The sequence below is a fragment of the Primulina tabacum genome, chromosome 5, assembly GCF_025594145.1.
Source record: "Primulina tabacum isolate GXHZ01 chromosome 5, ASM2559414v2, whole genome shotgun sequence".
Lineage (NCBI taxonomy): Eukaryota > Viridiplantae > Streptophyta > Magnoliopsida > Lamiales > Gesneriaceae > Primulina > Primulina tabacum.
In genome coordinates this window covers 16,890,748-16,905,998 of record NC_134554.1, presented here as the reverse complement: position 1 = coordinate 16,905,998, position 15,251 = coordinate 16,890,748, and the positions used below count along the sequence as shown (strand labels likewise).

The window sequence follows — 15,251 nt, the reverse complement described above, 5'->3', positions numbered from 1 at the left end:
AAATACTTCTTTAAATGCTCCATTAAGTACCGTATTTCATACTACGACCTAGGGTATCTGTCATATCACTAGCTTTGTCAGATCAACTTTAGCTCCTTCGTGCACCGAATGATATGCCAATGATTAGAAGTTAAGTCGATCTCTACATAGCGTCAAATATTTTCCCGATTATCCATATAAAGCCTATATTCCTGAGACAAAGACCTCGTATTTGGGCCTAGTTCCCGCTCTCTTAGTATCAATCTATTGTCTTTTTTACTACTAATTTCTTCAACTCATGCCCGAACTCACTAATTTTCTGATATTAGGACCCTAGTTCAGGATCTTTGTTGTCGTAACATCAGTTTCGAGATTTTTAAATATTTATTCATCAAGTGTTCAAACTCATCTCTTGGTTTCCTCGTATAGGTGTTCATCCCCCTCCTTCTCTGGTATCCCTTTCACAAGTTGCATTCTTAGTTCTTGTTGTAAACCCCATTTTCGCCTCTTATAACATCAATTCCTAGAACCCAGTCACCAAATGTTTGAGTTCGTTCCAAAAACTCGGTATAGGTCATATTGATGTTCAAGAACTACCCAGTGCATTAATAATATTGACAATCAATTAGATAAAATCGTAAGTTGGAGTGTGACAAACAAATTATGAAGTACAAATAAAAATTCTCATACGCATATTATAAGCTAGCTAGAATATACAAATATTATAAAATTATTTTTAACTCCAATTATTATAAAATTCGCGCACCGAACCATGTAGAATTACTTGCAGCTAGGGTGATTTCATTTATTAATTTGGCATATCTAACTAGCATTAAAGAAAAATCAGTCAATGCTAATTAATTTTTTGGACGAGAATTAATATGCCGATTCAATATTCAATAAAGTAATTGAAGATTAATAGCTTACACACAAAGTAATTTATGGTTCTACTGCAATTTTCTCGCCGTTTCAGTGAAACTTGTCATTCAATCAATCTCTCTTTTTTAAATAAAAAATCAATGAGAAATTGTTTTAATAATTTATCGTGCCTGAGATTTTTTAAAAAAATATAAAGAGACATGTCAAATTTTTATCTGTGATTTAATGTGTTTTGTTTATATACAGTGTTTGGTGAGTTCAAATTTTTTTTAGCAATTCTTATAAACATCTTATTTCGGCAAAGTGTAACACGATTTGTGAATAGAGATTCCGTGCTCTTAATGGGAAGGTTTATTGAGCATGTTATGTGTTGTTCCAACGTAAAACAGTATGTCTCTTGTGAAGACGATCTCACTTATCTTTAATCATGAGACGATTCAATTTTGTCTATATTTACAATAAAAAATAATATCTTTTATTATTAAAAAATAATATCTTTCATAAATAATATAAATAAAATATATATCTCATAAAATCGAGAAACCAACTTAAAAGAAATTTTTTCGGAAAAAAAAGTCAGTTTTTGTTTATAAAATCATACGTAGAGCAAATGCATACAATTTAACGAAACTGGCGGTGGCGACCTTTTTCTGTCCTCCTTTTTAAGCAACGCTTTCTCTCTCTACTCTCCCACTCTCTCATTTTATCTATCTTCATTTACCTTTTTCCTTAATTCTACACCCCAAAAGGATCCTTTTTCGCAGCATAAAAGAGGAAAGAAATACTCCGTATGTTTTTGACAAAAATGGGGGTCAGAAAGCTCAATCAACTGCTGCAGGGGAGATTGGATGCCTGCCGTTCATCATAGAGCGTCGCTTCCCAGGCAAGTTGGTCCAAATTCTTTACCTAAACTCACCGCGAATTGATAACATTTCCACTTTTTCCCTAATGTGCACGGGCGGAATGGAATGTAGGTCAGAGGGGAGGGGAGAGTGAATAATAATGGTTTATGTTGATGATAATGACGATTTTTGAGAAGATCTCCGGTTTTCTCAGCCTGCATTCGGAGTTTATTTATGAATTGGCGGTTGTATTTTGTCCGTTTATTATCTACTTTTGGAGTTGAGCTGATGTGAAGTATTTTATTATATTCATATCAATTGTTGGTAATCTTCGAATCTCGATGTGTTTTTGTTTATTTTAATGTGATTTCTGTCGGTATGTGTTAAGAGGTTTTTTCAGAGACTTTTTAGTTATGCTTAGATTTTGTGAATGGACGATGAATTATTTTTCTTTGAATTTGTCAGTTATACCATTTAATTTAGTTTGCACGCACTTGGAACATTTTCTGGAAAAGGGAAAAAAACTAGGCAGACCAGTTTATGAGGTGTCTTGTCAGTTAAACTATGCCGAACATTCGTTTATTAATTTATTTTTTCTGTTAAAAGGTGAAACCAATGTCTACAATGCATGGAGTGAAACCCAAAAGGCCTAGCTTAAAAACAACTTCAGTCAACAACAACTCTCCATCGTCATCAACAACTTCATCTTCTCGGCAATATCTTGAGCCATCTGCTGACAGTCTGAGTTCACCAGCATCATCATCTGCTCGAAGTAAACAGTTCTTCTATTCAGAAAGCGCACCTTTGGATGTCGAGAGATCTAAAGAGAATGTCACAGTGACGGTGAGGTTTCGCCCTCTCAGGTAAATAAAAATTGTGAAATACAAGTTGTTTGGTTGGTTTTTCATTCCAAATTTTGTGGTGATTTGATAGTGCTTTTGTTGCTCAGTCCTAGGGAAATTCGAAATGGAGAGGAGATTGCGTGGTATGCAGATGGGGATACTATTGCAAGGAATGAAAATAATCAGTCAATTGCTTACGCATATGGTATGGCTCGTTTGTAACTTGGTCACTGGGGTTGGATATGTTTGTTGTATTTTGATTATATGATGGTCTAGGAATCAACTTGCTAATTTAAGCAATGCTACAGTATGTCTGTTTCAAACATTAAAGTCCTTCCATGAATCTTTTACGCGTGTAACAATTCCCAGATCGTGTTTTTGGTCCTACAACCACAACAAGGCATGTGTACGATGTTGCTGCTCAGCATGTTGTGAGTGGCGCCATGAATGGAATAAATGGTATGCAGTTTTTGCTCAGCTCTTTTAGCTAATACACATTTTTTCCGCAGCAACTTTCTATTTTAGATATACCACTAAAATGTACGGAAACTGATAATGTATGTTGCAATAACGAAAACAAGCAGTGTAAGTTCTTTAGCATAGCCGCTCATCTTTGCTCAATGTATTGAATTCTTCGCCCAAGGTCGCTCAACAGGACCGCCTGGTCAACTGGTTATGCTTGTGTGGCTAACGGAACAAAAAACCAGTAAAAAGAAGGAAAATAATCTGGTTGTAACTTTTTTTTTTGTTAGTGAGATGAAAAATTTGTTGACAAAATCCTACAATTTGAAATACACCGGGCATACCCAATTATTACAATTCAAAATAAATCTAAGGAACTATATCATTTAATGATTTAAATACACATCATTTGATGAAACAAAATATAAACCCCTGGAGACATGTACTTCGATCTCATCAAAAAGTAATTCAACAGTAGTTTAGTTCCAACAAAAATCAAGTTATTGCTGATAGTCCAAATACTACTAGCAGTGTTAGACATAGACAGAACTTTTCCTTGGTGGTACACGTCATCCCCTGTATGTTTCCTTGAACTGTTTCATAGTACTCTTTGGGGTTGCCATGGAGTAGGAGCTACATACACAAAGTCTTACCTTGCCCCTTAAATCTTAAGTAAAAGAGATCTGAAGGGTAAATTGTGCGTAGATTCCATATCCAAGTGACAGAATGCACACATTTTATCGGCAGCAAACGGAAGCCTATCCATAGTGAGAAGCTTCATAAATTTGCATTGTAACTTTATTTTTTGGCAATTTATTTTCCCTATTTCTAATTATAGGTACAATATTTGCATATGGCATTACTAGTAGCGGAAAGACGCACACAATGCATGTAAGTGAACTTTCTTCTTGCTTTTGTTAGTCTCTTCATATTTTGGGTTTGGACATAACTAGAATTCTGATTGCAGTTTTCTTCAATTTGAATGCTTAATCATAAAACTTTCTCGTGTTGTTTTTCTTAAAATGGCATTCAATTTGTGTCAACTGGATCAGTTGCTAGTTCTATGGATCTCATGTCTTCAGATAACTCTCCATTTTGAATAAACAAGCATGACATGTTCTGAAGTCAGGTTAACTAGCTTTATTGCATTTGCACCTCAATATTCCCCGAGTCAATGAAATTTTAAATGCTTTTGTTGAGAGTAATTGATAACAAAATTCACAAGCACTTAGAAATATGCTATGACTAAAGTATTTCTGAATTTAAATATGATTAGCTTAAACATCTTCGATTACTATAATTGAAGCAGTGGCGAACATGGGTATCACGGTACGAAATTCAATTGCAAATTGCTATACATTCCAGGAGTTTATTTTAGCATAATTGAATTAGTGTCTTGCAAATTCCTTCTGTTTGATATGCACTGTATGCTGTTCAGTGTATTTATTGGCTGAATTATTTAGCTTGGTTAAAATCTAGTGCATACTTAAGCTTGCATGCATTTTTTGCTCTGTGAGCTTTCGTGTAAATCACACATTCTCTTTGCTCTTCGTTCTCGCAAATATGTAACCATGATGAATTGTAAATTAAGTTTTAACACACCAATATTTTATTGACGGAAACTCATTAATTAATATGGTTGCAATTTTTGGACCATAGGGTGATCAGAGGTCTCCTGGTATTATTCCATTGGCTGTGAAAGACGCTTTCAGCATCATTCAAGAGGTACTTGAAATGGTTTGGCCTCAGTTGCGATCATTGAAGCATTATAATCTGATTAAAATTGAACTTTTGATGATTGCTCCAGACTCCAAGCCGAGAATTTCTCCTACGCGTCTCTTATCTGGAAATATATAATGAGGTTAGACTCTAGCGAATTTCCAGCTTTTTGACGAATCTTCTTTCCTCTGCTCAATTGTTACCACGTGGAATTAGCTAGAGAGCAAAGTATCGGAAAGTAACTAGAATGACTCCAATGTCATGTAGCCCATGTCCTGTCAGCAGTTTTGTGAATGTATGGGTTTATTATCTCATTTTGGTACCACACATCCTATTTAAGTTTATGATGCATCTTCAATCCTTCAACTTGCCATAGCTCCCATTATCCCAACATTTCAATTTAATTAGTTAGAAAACACTTGCCAATTAGTTTCTAATTTCTATACTATATTAAGAATCTCTGTTCCATTTTCTTTTATTTTATAATTTCAAATTCAGTATGACCTCTAATTAATTTTACAATTATGGTATTACTTCTATTTGAATATAATCATTTCAAATTGCAGTATGACCCTTCATAATTTTTTACAATTATGGTATTAACTATATTTGAATATAAATTAAATTAATTATAAAAGACTGTACAAGCACGCAATGCGTGTGTTAAGAACCTAAGTTTAGTGGATCTGATTATTCCAGAATCAAATATTATTATGGGCCGGAATAAAATGCGCCCAATGAAGAGAGTTCTAGAAATAGTATCTCGGGGAAGAGGAAAGGGGAATTCTATGAGAAAGGGAGTTGGCTAGAGTTAGGGCATCAATTATTCTATATTTTGACTGTTGAACTAGCTCTTACTGGGGGAAGAGGTTTACCCCTTGTACAGAGGCAACTCTGGGAAAATATTATCTATATATGCAATTATATTTCAGCTTCTGTGGTTGTAACAGTGCACCTCTGCACTAGTTTCTATAATACACCTTTCCAGTCAGCCGTTGGTTGGATGTATCAGTTCAATCTTTGGAAGCTTCTTCCCTTACCCTTGAATTTTACTGTAACCTGATTGTATGATATTGGTTTTCTTCTCTTTTCTTTTTCTAGGTTTTTGGTTTCAAGATGAAGAATTATATTTAACACTCTTCACTATTTTTCTGTTCAGGTTGTCAATGATTTGTTGAATCCGGCTGGACAAAATTTGAGAGTAAGAGAAGATGCACAGGTGATCTTTTTCATTGATTAATGAATTTTAAAATTCTGGTCTTAATTATACGAACTCTAGCTTTCTCTCCTGTGAATCAATTAGTTACTTTATCCTAATGCAACTTCTCTTTTTTTCTCAAGAAACAGATAGAAAGTGTGAGGTTAATAAGGAACATTTTATTAGTCTTACTGTCTCAGTTATTTTTTCAATGGTCGAATTTGCAAAAGTTTTTACCATGATTATCATCATGCGGTGTCCTATCAAGACTAAGAATCTTTTGACAACTGAAGTTTATGCCAACTGTGTTTTGTTGTTTTAATGGGACAACGGACCTTATCTTGTGTATCTGATCCGATATTCGATATCATTTCTCTCACCGATTAAGGATGCTCTCCTTGGTCTGTGATTCACTGATTTGTAAGAATGAGTTGTTTTCTATGTTTTCTGAAATAAGGTTTGAGGTATATATGATAAGTCTAGGAATGCCAACAATCAGATTAAGTCGCTACATTTTAAAAAATATGTATATTGTTATCATGTAATTGATACGAGCTTAATTCGATTTTTTTCTTTGTAGATGTGAAATTTGTTATGTTTAACCATTTTGCGTTTATCAAAACAACTTTGCCCCTTCTCTGGAGAATAAAAATTCTAACTTAGGTCATCCGAGATCAAAATATTCTGATATAGAAAACTGAGTAATATTACCTCCAAAACCCTATTATTTAATAACAGGATATGATTGGTTTTGGAAAAGAGCTTCTGAAAGGTAAAATGGACGGATTGGTGTCTTTGGGCCCATTATAAACTATAAGGAAGCATGGTTTGACTTGGCATTGTCGCCATGATGCACTGTGTGGAATTTCTGGAGATGATTTGTATGATGCATCGTGCATGTATAGAAGAGAATGTATGGTGAGATAGTTTGAATCTTTATAATGTATCTACTGGGTCTAGTCTCGAATAAGTATGAGATGAATGAATCTTATATGTTTTTAGAAGGTTGTTGCCCTTGAGAATTATTGGGTGGTAGCTTAATGGAGTTGAGAAAAAAATGTGGATTTCTGAGAAAATGCAAATGATGGAGCTAACAAAGACATAATACTTGCATCTGTCAAATTAAGGGAAAAAATTTATGGGACATGATGAGTGGAGATTTCATTGACTTTGGCGAAACATAAAGGAGCAGAAAAAGATCAGAGATTAATAAGTGCAAAACCAGATGCAATTTTTGTTGGCCGTTTTTTTTTATCTGAGCATTAAGTTTCTTGCTTGTGCTCTGTTCCATGTTGAATAGTCATTTCTTGGTTTTTTCTCCACTTTTTAGGTGGTGCGTAATACATAATCAGTTGCAATCAAATTTGCTGATGTTGCTTGTTGGGAAAAAACACAAAAGAGAGATCATTTTTTAAGGCTCTTCTCAATATATCCTTTTTCAGGAAAGTGTGTAGTGTATGTCTTTTTAGGGGCCAGGGTGTACCTACCCTTTTAATTAGAAGAAGGGTGGCTGGATGTGAATATAGAATGCAGTAGCCTGCTAGCCTTCATATGTGAGTTTGCTCATTGTTTTTTTCTCTTGCATTTCATTGGTTGTCCTTGTGGATGAGGGTCGGGCAATCAATTAAATTCGATACGATGCTTCTCTATGGAATAACAAAAACATCAAGGGGTGAACCGAAAACTGAAGATTTGAAGTATCCATGTCCGTACGGAGTTGTATTACTTTTGAATTGTCAGAAGTTATTTGATTTTTATTTTGTCTGAGCATTTGGTAACAACAATGTGAAAGCTTATTTTATTTGATGCTACAAAATCAAATTATAAAAGTGAAACTGCTCAAATAATGACTAGATGAAGTTCATATTGGTAGCACAATTTATTCATTTAAAGTACTTCTCATGTGCTCTGCCCCAGTTTATGTAGGCACTGGTACGAGGTTGTGTTTAATTTGTTGCAGGGAACCTTTATTGAAGGAGTCAAGGAAGAAGTTGTGTTATCACCTGCTCATGTTCTATCTCTTATAGCTGCAGGAGAAGGTAAACATGTGCATCAATATTTATTATCAAAACTGTTCAGTATGCTGTATGAATTACAGATCAGTGGAAGAGTTGGTCTCGAGCAAGCATGCTGTTCGTGCACTGTTATAAATTCATTTATCACGTGTTACACGATACACATGCCTATAATATTTTTAGGGTATTAAATGCTAACAATAGTCTGGATTACTGCTTATGTAGACATCATCAACTTCTATCTTTTCTGTGAATCGTGATATCTTAAGAACTTAACAAATGTTTAATAAAATTAATACGTATATACTTTTGCTCGGTTTTATTTTTTTGTTTTTCTCAATGCTGACCACAGAACATAGACATGTGGGTTCGACATTCTTCAATTTACTCAGCAGCAGAAGTCATACAATCTTCACTCTGGTAATTAGATGTGTTGTTTCTGCATCAAAATATTTTGTTGAATGCAATTCTTTGGGCTTATTTTCTTGTTTCTGTTAATATTTCACGTGAAAGTATTTTAAATTTCTTGGCTGTACAGACCATAGAGGGTAGTCCCTGTGGAGAAAATAGTGAAGGTGAAGCTGTTACCTTGTCACAATTGGTATATACTTTCTCTAATACAGATTCTACTCTCTTTCTCTTAACATAATCTCATTTCACAATTTCAGCATATTTACTAGATGTGTTGATGAAGTTGACTATTCAGATTCAACGAATTATCTCTGAACTTTCATTTCTAATATTCATCCCTGCAGAACCTCATTGACCTAGCAGGTTCTGAGAGCTCAAGGGCTGAAACAACAGGCATGAGTAGAAAAGAGGGATCCTATATTAATAAGAGTTTGCTGACTCTCGGAACTGTGAGATCCCAAACTACTCTGATTATAGTCTCTGCAGTAATTGTACTCAAGCAAATGCTTCTTCTAGCGAAAAATGAACACACATTAATGCAACTGCATATGCAAACAATATGGGGGACTTGCATGCATGTTTGTTCAATCACAAGCATGTACATGCACTCATAAGATTGTAATAATGATGCACTTTTTCTAACTTTCTTCCATTGTTCTGGCACTAGATGTTTCTAATTTTCTGAAACAAACCTTGTTTTATGTCCTTATGCTAAGCAACGATTTCTGATATTCTTATTTGCTTGCCAGGCAATTTATTGTCAAGTAGCAAATCATTAATTTCTTCCTTCCTAATTTGTTTTCCATTTTTCTTTTCTTTTCTTTTCTTTTTTTTCCTCGTTTTTTGCTAATGATCATGCGATCTGTGATGTCAATAGGTTATTTCAAAATTAACAGATGAGAAGTCTTCACACATACCTTACAGGGACTCTAAATTGACGAGGCTTCTTCAGTCCTCACTTAGTGGTCATGGGCGTGTATCTGTAAGTTCAATCATTTACTTTGTGCGTATGGGTTGTGCATGGAGTGTATTTCACCAATAAAAGTGGATGGTTTATCTTGCTTTTCTATCTTTAGGAAAGTGAAGGCAAGTTTCACTTTTTTTCAGTTTTAATGAAAGCATGTATTGTAATTTGTCTGGTGGAAAACTTTTGCTTTCAAAAGAAATATGTTCTTACATATTTACTATTTCTTAATCAGCTAATTTGTACTGTTACGCCCTCCTCAAGCAACTCTGAGGAGACACACAACACATTGAAGTTTGCCCATCGGGCAAAGCACATTGAAATTCAAGCAGCACAAAACAAGGTATGATCTTTAAATATATCCATATTCAGATCCCTTTTTTAATCATTTAATTGAAACAAGCCTTTGCATATGCAGATAATTAACGAAAAATCACTTATCAAAAAGTACCAAAATGAAATTCGGTGTTTGAAGGAAGAACTGGAACAACTGAAACAGGGCATAGTCACAGTCCCCCCCAAAAAAGGTGGAGGTGACGATATTCTTCTCCTAAAGCAGAAGGTGAGCCATAGTTTCAGCGAGTTATCTTGAATTTTTATTATTCTTGAAATGTATTGAAAACAGGCATGAACTAAGTTTTATTAAATTTGTTTCTAGGAAGGGTATGCTGAAGTTATGTGAATTCTCATATTGTGCTTTTCGTGAAGAAGTCTTGCGACAATAGTTAACCTACAATCTCTTTTACCATCTTCCAGCTGAAGTTTATTTTATCAACTGAGGGATTATAACTTTGTTTGAAAATCCTAATTTGGTTATATAATAACTATATATTTATTTTATTTTTTTAATTCAGCATATTACTGCAGAAGTCGTGAAATTACTACCTTGTTGCCACAGCAGAAATTTAAAATTTATAAGCATCTAAGGCTTTTTTTTCCTGATACTGAAGTGGTATCCTAAGTTTCTGAATTCATTTTGATCGCGTTGGAAACTATAGGCCAGCAAATCTCATCATCTGGCTGTAAACTTGCATTTTGGAACATATAAAGAAGTGTGTGATTTTCAACTCTACTTTACTTTCTGGAACAGACTGTGTGCTGTCCTTACTTTCATAGGAGCTTGACAAAATGTCTGTATGCTTGACTTCATTTGTTGCCGTGGGATGTGTGAAATTAGCCTTTTGATATATGAAAGTTTGGGATGTTATGTGGCCCAAAAGAATGCTGAAATGCTTGCTTCCAGTTGATTATTGCCTTTTTCATAATAAACAAAGTTCAAGGTAATATGTGCTGTATTTTAATGAATGCATGGAAAATCTTGATAGAACCAAAATTTTCTTATCACCTGAACTGTTGGCGAGATCAAAATTTTATAGCTCTACATCTCGACAAATTTGTGGACGTTGGCCTTAAGTAATTGAAAGGACATGCTGTTTTTATTTCTCTCTCGTTGTTGGGAGCGCCATTGATTATATTCTAAACGCATGCATGGAATAACTTCTAGAACGAAAAGCTTTGATTTGCTATAGGAAGAACTTCCAACTTTTTATTTATTTTTTTATTCTAAGATGTTTTACCAGAATGGAAAATCTAATGCTTTATCTATATTATTTTGACATTCCAGAATATATTTATTTATAGATAACCACGATGGGTCTTAATTTGTTTAAAAAAAAAGGGAAACTTTATTCATCTTAATGTTGTTTTCCTCTGGATCTCTGCACGAAAATGTGGGTGAAGGTATCTCATGTGTCCCGTCATTTTACTGACAATTCAGTTGGTCTTTCAACTATTTGTTTCCTCTTTGAAGTTCAATAATCCATTTAAATGGAATCAACCATTAGGGAAAAAATGGTTTTTCATGTATTCAGTTTATTTAAAGCTTTGTGTTGGTCTGATTTCTGAAGCTTGAAGATGGTCAAGTGCGACTACAGTCAAGATTGGAAGAAGAAGAAGAAGCCAAAGCTGCTTTAATGGGGAGAATACAGCGTTTGACAAAACTTATTCTTGTTTCAACAAAAGATTCTCAATCACCAAGAGTTCCTCACCGTTCAGGACCAAGAAGAAGACATTCCTTTGGAGAAGACGAGGTTTCAGCAGTTCATTTCTTTTGATCTTTTTCTCCATTTCCTACTTTGATCTCCTCAATGCAGACGTGCATTGGTGAAATGAATCCTAAATGTGCCTTGTATGATTTTTAAAATGCTTGACTTCATATTGTCTGTTTCTTCTATTTGATTCCTTGGCAGCTTGCTTATCTTCCGTATAGAAGACGAGACTACATCTTGGATGATGAAAGTATGGACCTCTATGTTTCTTCTGATGGCAATACTGAAACTGTAGATGACCCATTGAAAGAAGAGAAAAGGACAAAGAAGAATGGTTTGCTGAACTGGTTGAAGTCACGGGTGTGTGGTGCATCATTTAATTTTCATTTATTTTGCATTCTAAGATGTTTCATATATTTTCGTTATCCGTATTTAGTTGCCCGGTTAAAGTTTCACATTTCACTAAGTTTTGGCAATCGTAGAAACGAGATAGTGGCGTAGGGACATTGGCAAGCTCTAGTGAGAAGTCCAGTGGAGTTAAATCCGCGAGCACTCCTTCAACTCCTCAAGCTGATAGCACAAATATTCACATAGAAGCAAGACAACCACATTCTTTTCTCACAGAAAGCACTCCTTCTGCCAATCATTTATCTTACTCAAGACATTTTGAATTGTTTGAGCCTGGGGATAGTTATTCGGGACTACAGACTCCACTGGTATAAATCACAAATTCCCATGTGTTTTTCCTGTTATGCAGAGTGCTTTGATGATATATATAATCAAATCAATTTATGTAATCTTTGTTGAATTTCTTCTGCCTTATTAGACCGTATAATCCTTATCGATCCATAGGTTTGGTGTGTGAACCATATCACATCCACCTTTATCTTATGTTCAACAGACCAGCATAAAGACTATGGACCAGATTGACCTTCTGAGAGAGCAGCATAAAATTTTGTCAGGTGAAGTCGCACTTCAAACAAGTTCTCTGAAACGATTATCTGACGAGGCTGCGAAAAAACCCAAGGAGCAAATCCAGGTAAAATTTCTCAATCCCATATTTGTCCAGTTTCCGATGTTTTTGGACATCATAAAATGACTTTTTTTATCTTTCTTAATTAAGGTGGAGATCATAAATTTGAAGGAAGAAATTAGGAAAAAGAATGATCAAATAGCTTCATTGGAAAAGCAAATATCAGATTCCATCATTCCCCATGGCAAGGAGGACAAATTAGAAGAATCACTAGTAATTTTAGACTTTCTCAACTTCATCAATGCCATTGGTACTTGATTTAAACCCTTCTTTCTAATGCAATGGTTATTTCATACTGCAGCCCCTCAGTGAACTAATGGCACAGTTAAATGAGAAGTCTTTTGAACTTGAGGTATTGTACCTTGTACATCTTGACCATAATTTTTATTTTTGCAATATATCTGATATTCATGTGTTGAATACTAAGATAAAGTTCATATCTGAAGGCTTGTCACAAATTTTGGAATTGAATATCGCTTCCTTACTCTAGTGGCCCATGTGATAACTAGAATACATTGCCGATTGTGTCCTTGGGTTTTTGCAAGCTCTGTGCTCAATCTATCCTCAGTTCCTGGTTTGCCATCATGTAGATCATGAGGCCGGAGTGACTATGAGTTAAAATTCCTAATTAGATCGTTTCATTTTTCTTGTTTCCAGGTCAAATCTGCCGATAATCGAATAATCCAAGAGGAGCTGAACCAAAAGGTGCCATCTTGTTTCGTCTGTATTTGCAAGAATTTGTTTCATCATTTTGGTTAAATATATTAGAGTACTCATTGTTATCAGACTTTGGAATGTGAAGAATTGCGAGAAACAGTTGTATCCTTAAAACAACAGTTGTCCAGTGCTTTATATCAGGGGGGCTTGAGTTCATTGACAGATGATCAATGCTTTTCTGAAACTACTCGCATACAGCAGATGGGCAAAGAAAATGCAGCGAGAAAGGATTCAAATGATATGTTGCTTCTACAAGCTCAGGTTTAAATCACATCATAACTCCTTTCGTGATTGGTCTTTCATTGTTGAGTTAGTACGTTCTGTTTTGAGAGAAATTTCCTATTTTTCTGCTGAATATGCGAAATGAAAGGGGGGATTGACCACCTGCTGCCATGAAATAGTCCCCGTCATTTAGTAACTAGCGAAGATTGCCTATTGTATTGAGTAACAGCTAATGTTTGATCTATGTTTCTGCAATGCTGATCTTATGCTTTTGCCCCTCTTAGGTAAGTGAAATTGTAGAACTAAAGAAGAAACTGGCCGAGTTAACCGATTCAAAGAATGAACTAGAGCTGCAGAATAATAAACTTGCGGACGAGAGTTCATATGCAAAGGGATTAGCATCTGCTGCTGCTGTTGAATTGAAGGCACTAACAGAAGAGGTTACGAAGCTAATGAATCAAAACGAAAGATTAAATGCTGAGCTTGAAGTCCAAAAAAAGTTGCCAACCCAACGCCGAACTGCCATATTCACCAGCAGGAATGGTCGGAGAGATAGTTATGTCAAACCCCAAGGTGTTGTCTTAGCCTCTGATATCGAGAGAGAATTGGCCGTCCGCCGCAAAAGAGAGCAATCATATGAAGCTGCCTTGACCGAAAAGGTCGAAAGAGAATCCGAATTGCTGAAGAGTCTCGAAGAATCCAAACAGAAAGAAGCATACCTGGAGAATGAACTTGCAAACATGTGGATACTCACTGCAAAACTAAAAAAATCTCAAGGCCTTGACTGTGATGAACTAACTACAGAAAACCAGAAGCATGATGAATTTGATATTCAGAATAATCAATTATTTTAATAATTATTATGTGTTTGTAAATGGTAGGAGAAGATTTTTTGGACTTTTTTAATGCTTGCTAGTTGGTGTGTTTCTGGTACTCAATCGTGAGTGTAATTAAATTTCTAACTTGTATTTGCCTATGCTAAGCTCTAGACAAAGGTTGATTAAGCACGATGATGTCTTGAGGTGAAGTACCTTAACATCAGTGCTTACTTCTTCACAAGTTAATCGTTTGTAAACAGGACAGTAATGTTAAGGTCATGGCTTTATTTCGTGAGGATTCAATCTTCTATTTCAACTTTTACGCAAAGTTGATGTAAAGAAACTGGATTTCTATATATATTTGGCCCCAAACCAAGTAGGTGTTTCCGCTCTCGTTTTCGATCTGTTCACTACCATAAATTTCAATATGATTCTTGATTTCTTTCCCGTGCCTCACGTTGATCCCATTCCCAGTTTCAAAATCCGCGAGGAATACTGCGAAAGCCCCTGTCTTAAAAAAAGGCTGTTAAATATAATTTAAAAATTCACTCTTTTATTTTTTGAGAAATAAATTTTGCCCATTAGATTTAACGATGATTTGAAAACCAAGATAGTCTTGTTACGACATTTGCCATTTGTAAGGTGATAATTATTTTTTCTTAGCTGGGGACGTAATTGTTGGACAAATCGATCTCGAGTTACGTTCATAGTGCAATTTTGTGTCGGACAATCTTCAATACAAACTACAGTAGTTATAAAATTAATCCCGCTTTCAATTATTGTATTAAAGTCGCCACTTATAATTGGAAAAAAAAAATACAATTTTGATCTTATATATACTTTATTCATTTTATTTTTAGTCCTATATCTTTCATTTTATTTTATAGTTTTATTCATTTTTTTATGAAAAAGTGCACACATTATCATGTTATGTTGGAATCGTAAATGCATAATCGCATTATGCCACATTAACGCTACGTTTGAAAAAAAAAATTAAATTACAAAAATCACATAGATAAGAGATTTAGACTGAAATTCGATACTAAAATTACCGAGTGACAAATATACATTGCTAATATTGCAATTTTCCCAAAAACACATT

General features: G+C 34.8%; 1 protein-coding gene across 3 annotated transcripts; it reads left to right on the top strand.

Moving 5' to 3' along the window:
- Nucleotides 1-1,516: 1,516 nt before the first annotated feature.
- Nucleotides 1,517-14,344, top strand: LOC142547139 (kinesin-like protein KIN-7K, chloroplastic). Of its 3 annotated transcripts, none has more exons than XM_075655253.1 (24): nt 1,517-1,741; nt 2,307-2,563; nt 2,650-2,747; nt 2,912-3,001; nt 3,843-3,895; nt 4,664-4,729; nt 4,812-4,865; nt 5,883-5,942; nt 7,882-7,960; nt 8,289-8,356; nt 8,475-8,537; nt 8,692-8,796; nt 9,225-9,329; nt 9,547-9,654; nt 9,730-9,873; nt 11,219-11,401; nt 11,561-11,719; nt 11,842-12,075; nt 12,261-12,398; nt 12,483-12,605; nt 12,694-12,744; nt 13,050-13,097; nt 13,179-13,370; nt 13,616-14,344. In XM_075655253.1, the coding sequence occupies exons 2-24, from the start codon at nt 2,316-2,318 to the stop codon at nt 14,183-14,185; spliced, it is 3,039 nt and encodes a 1,012-aa protein (XP_075511368.1). In that variant the 5' UTR covers nt 1,517-1,741; nt 2,307-2,315; the 3' UTR covers nt 14,186-14,344. The 3 variants fall into 3 exon arrangements, with proteins under 3 accessions (XP_075511368.1, XP_075511367.1, XP_075511370.1); XM_075655252.1 differs by lacking the exon at nt 1,517-1,741 and adding an exon at nt 1,848-1,945; XM_075655255.1 differs by lacking the exon at nt 1,517-1,741 and adding an exon at nt 2,004-2,024.
- The last annotated feature ends 907 nt before the right edge of the window (nt 14,345-15,251 follow it).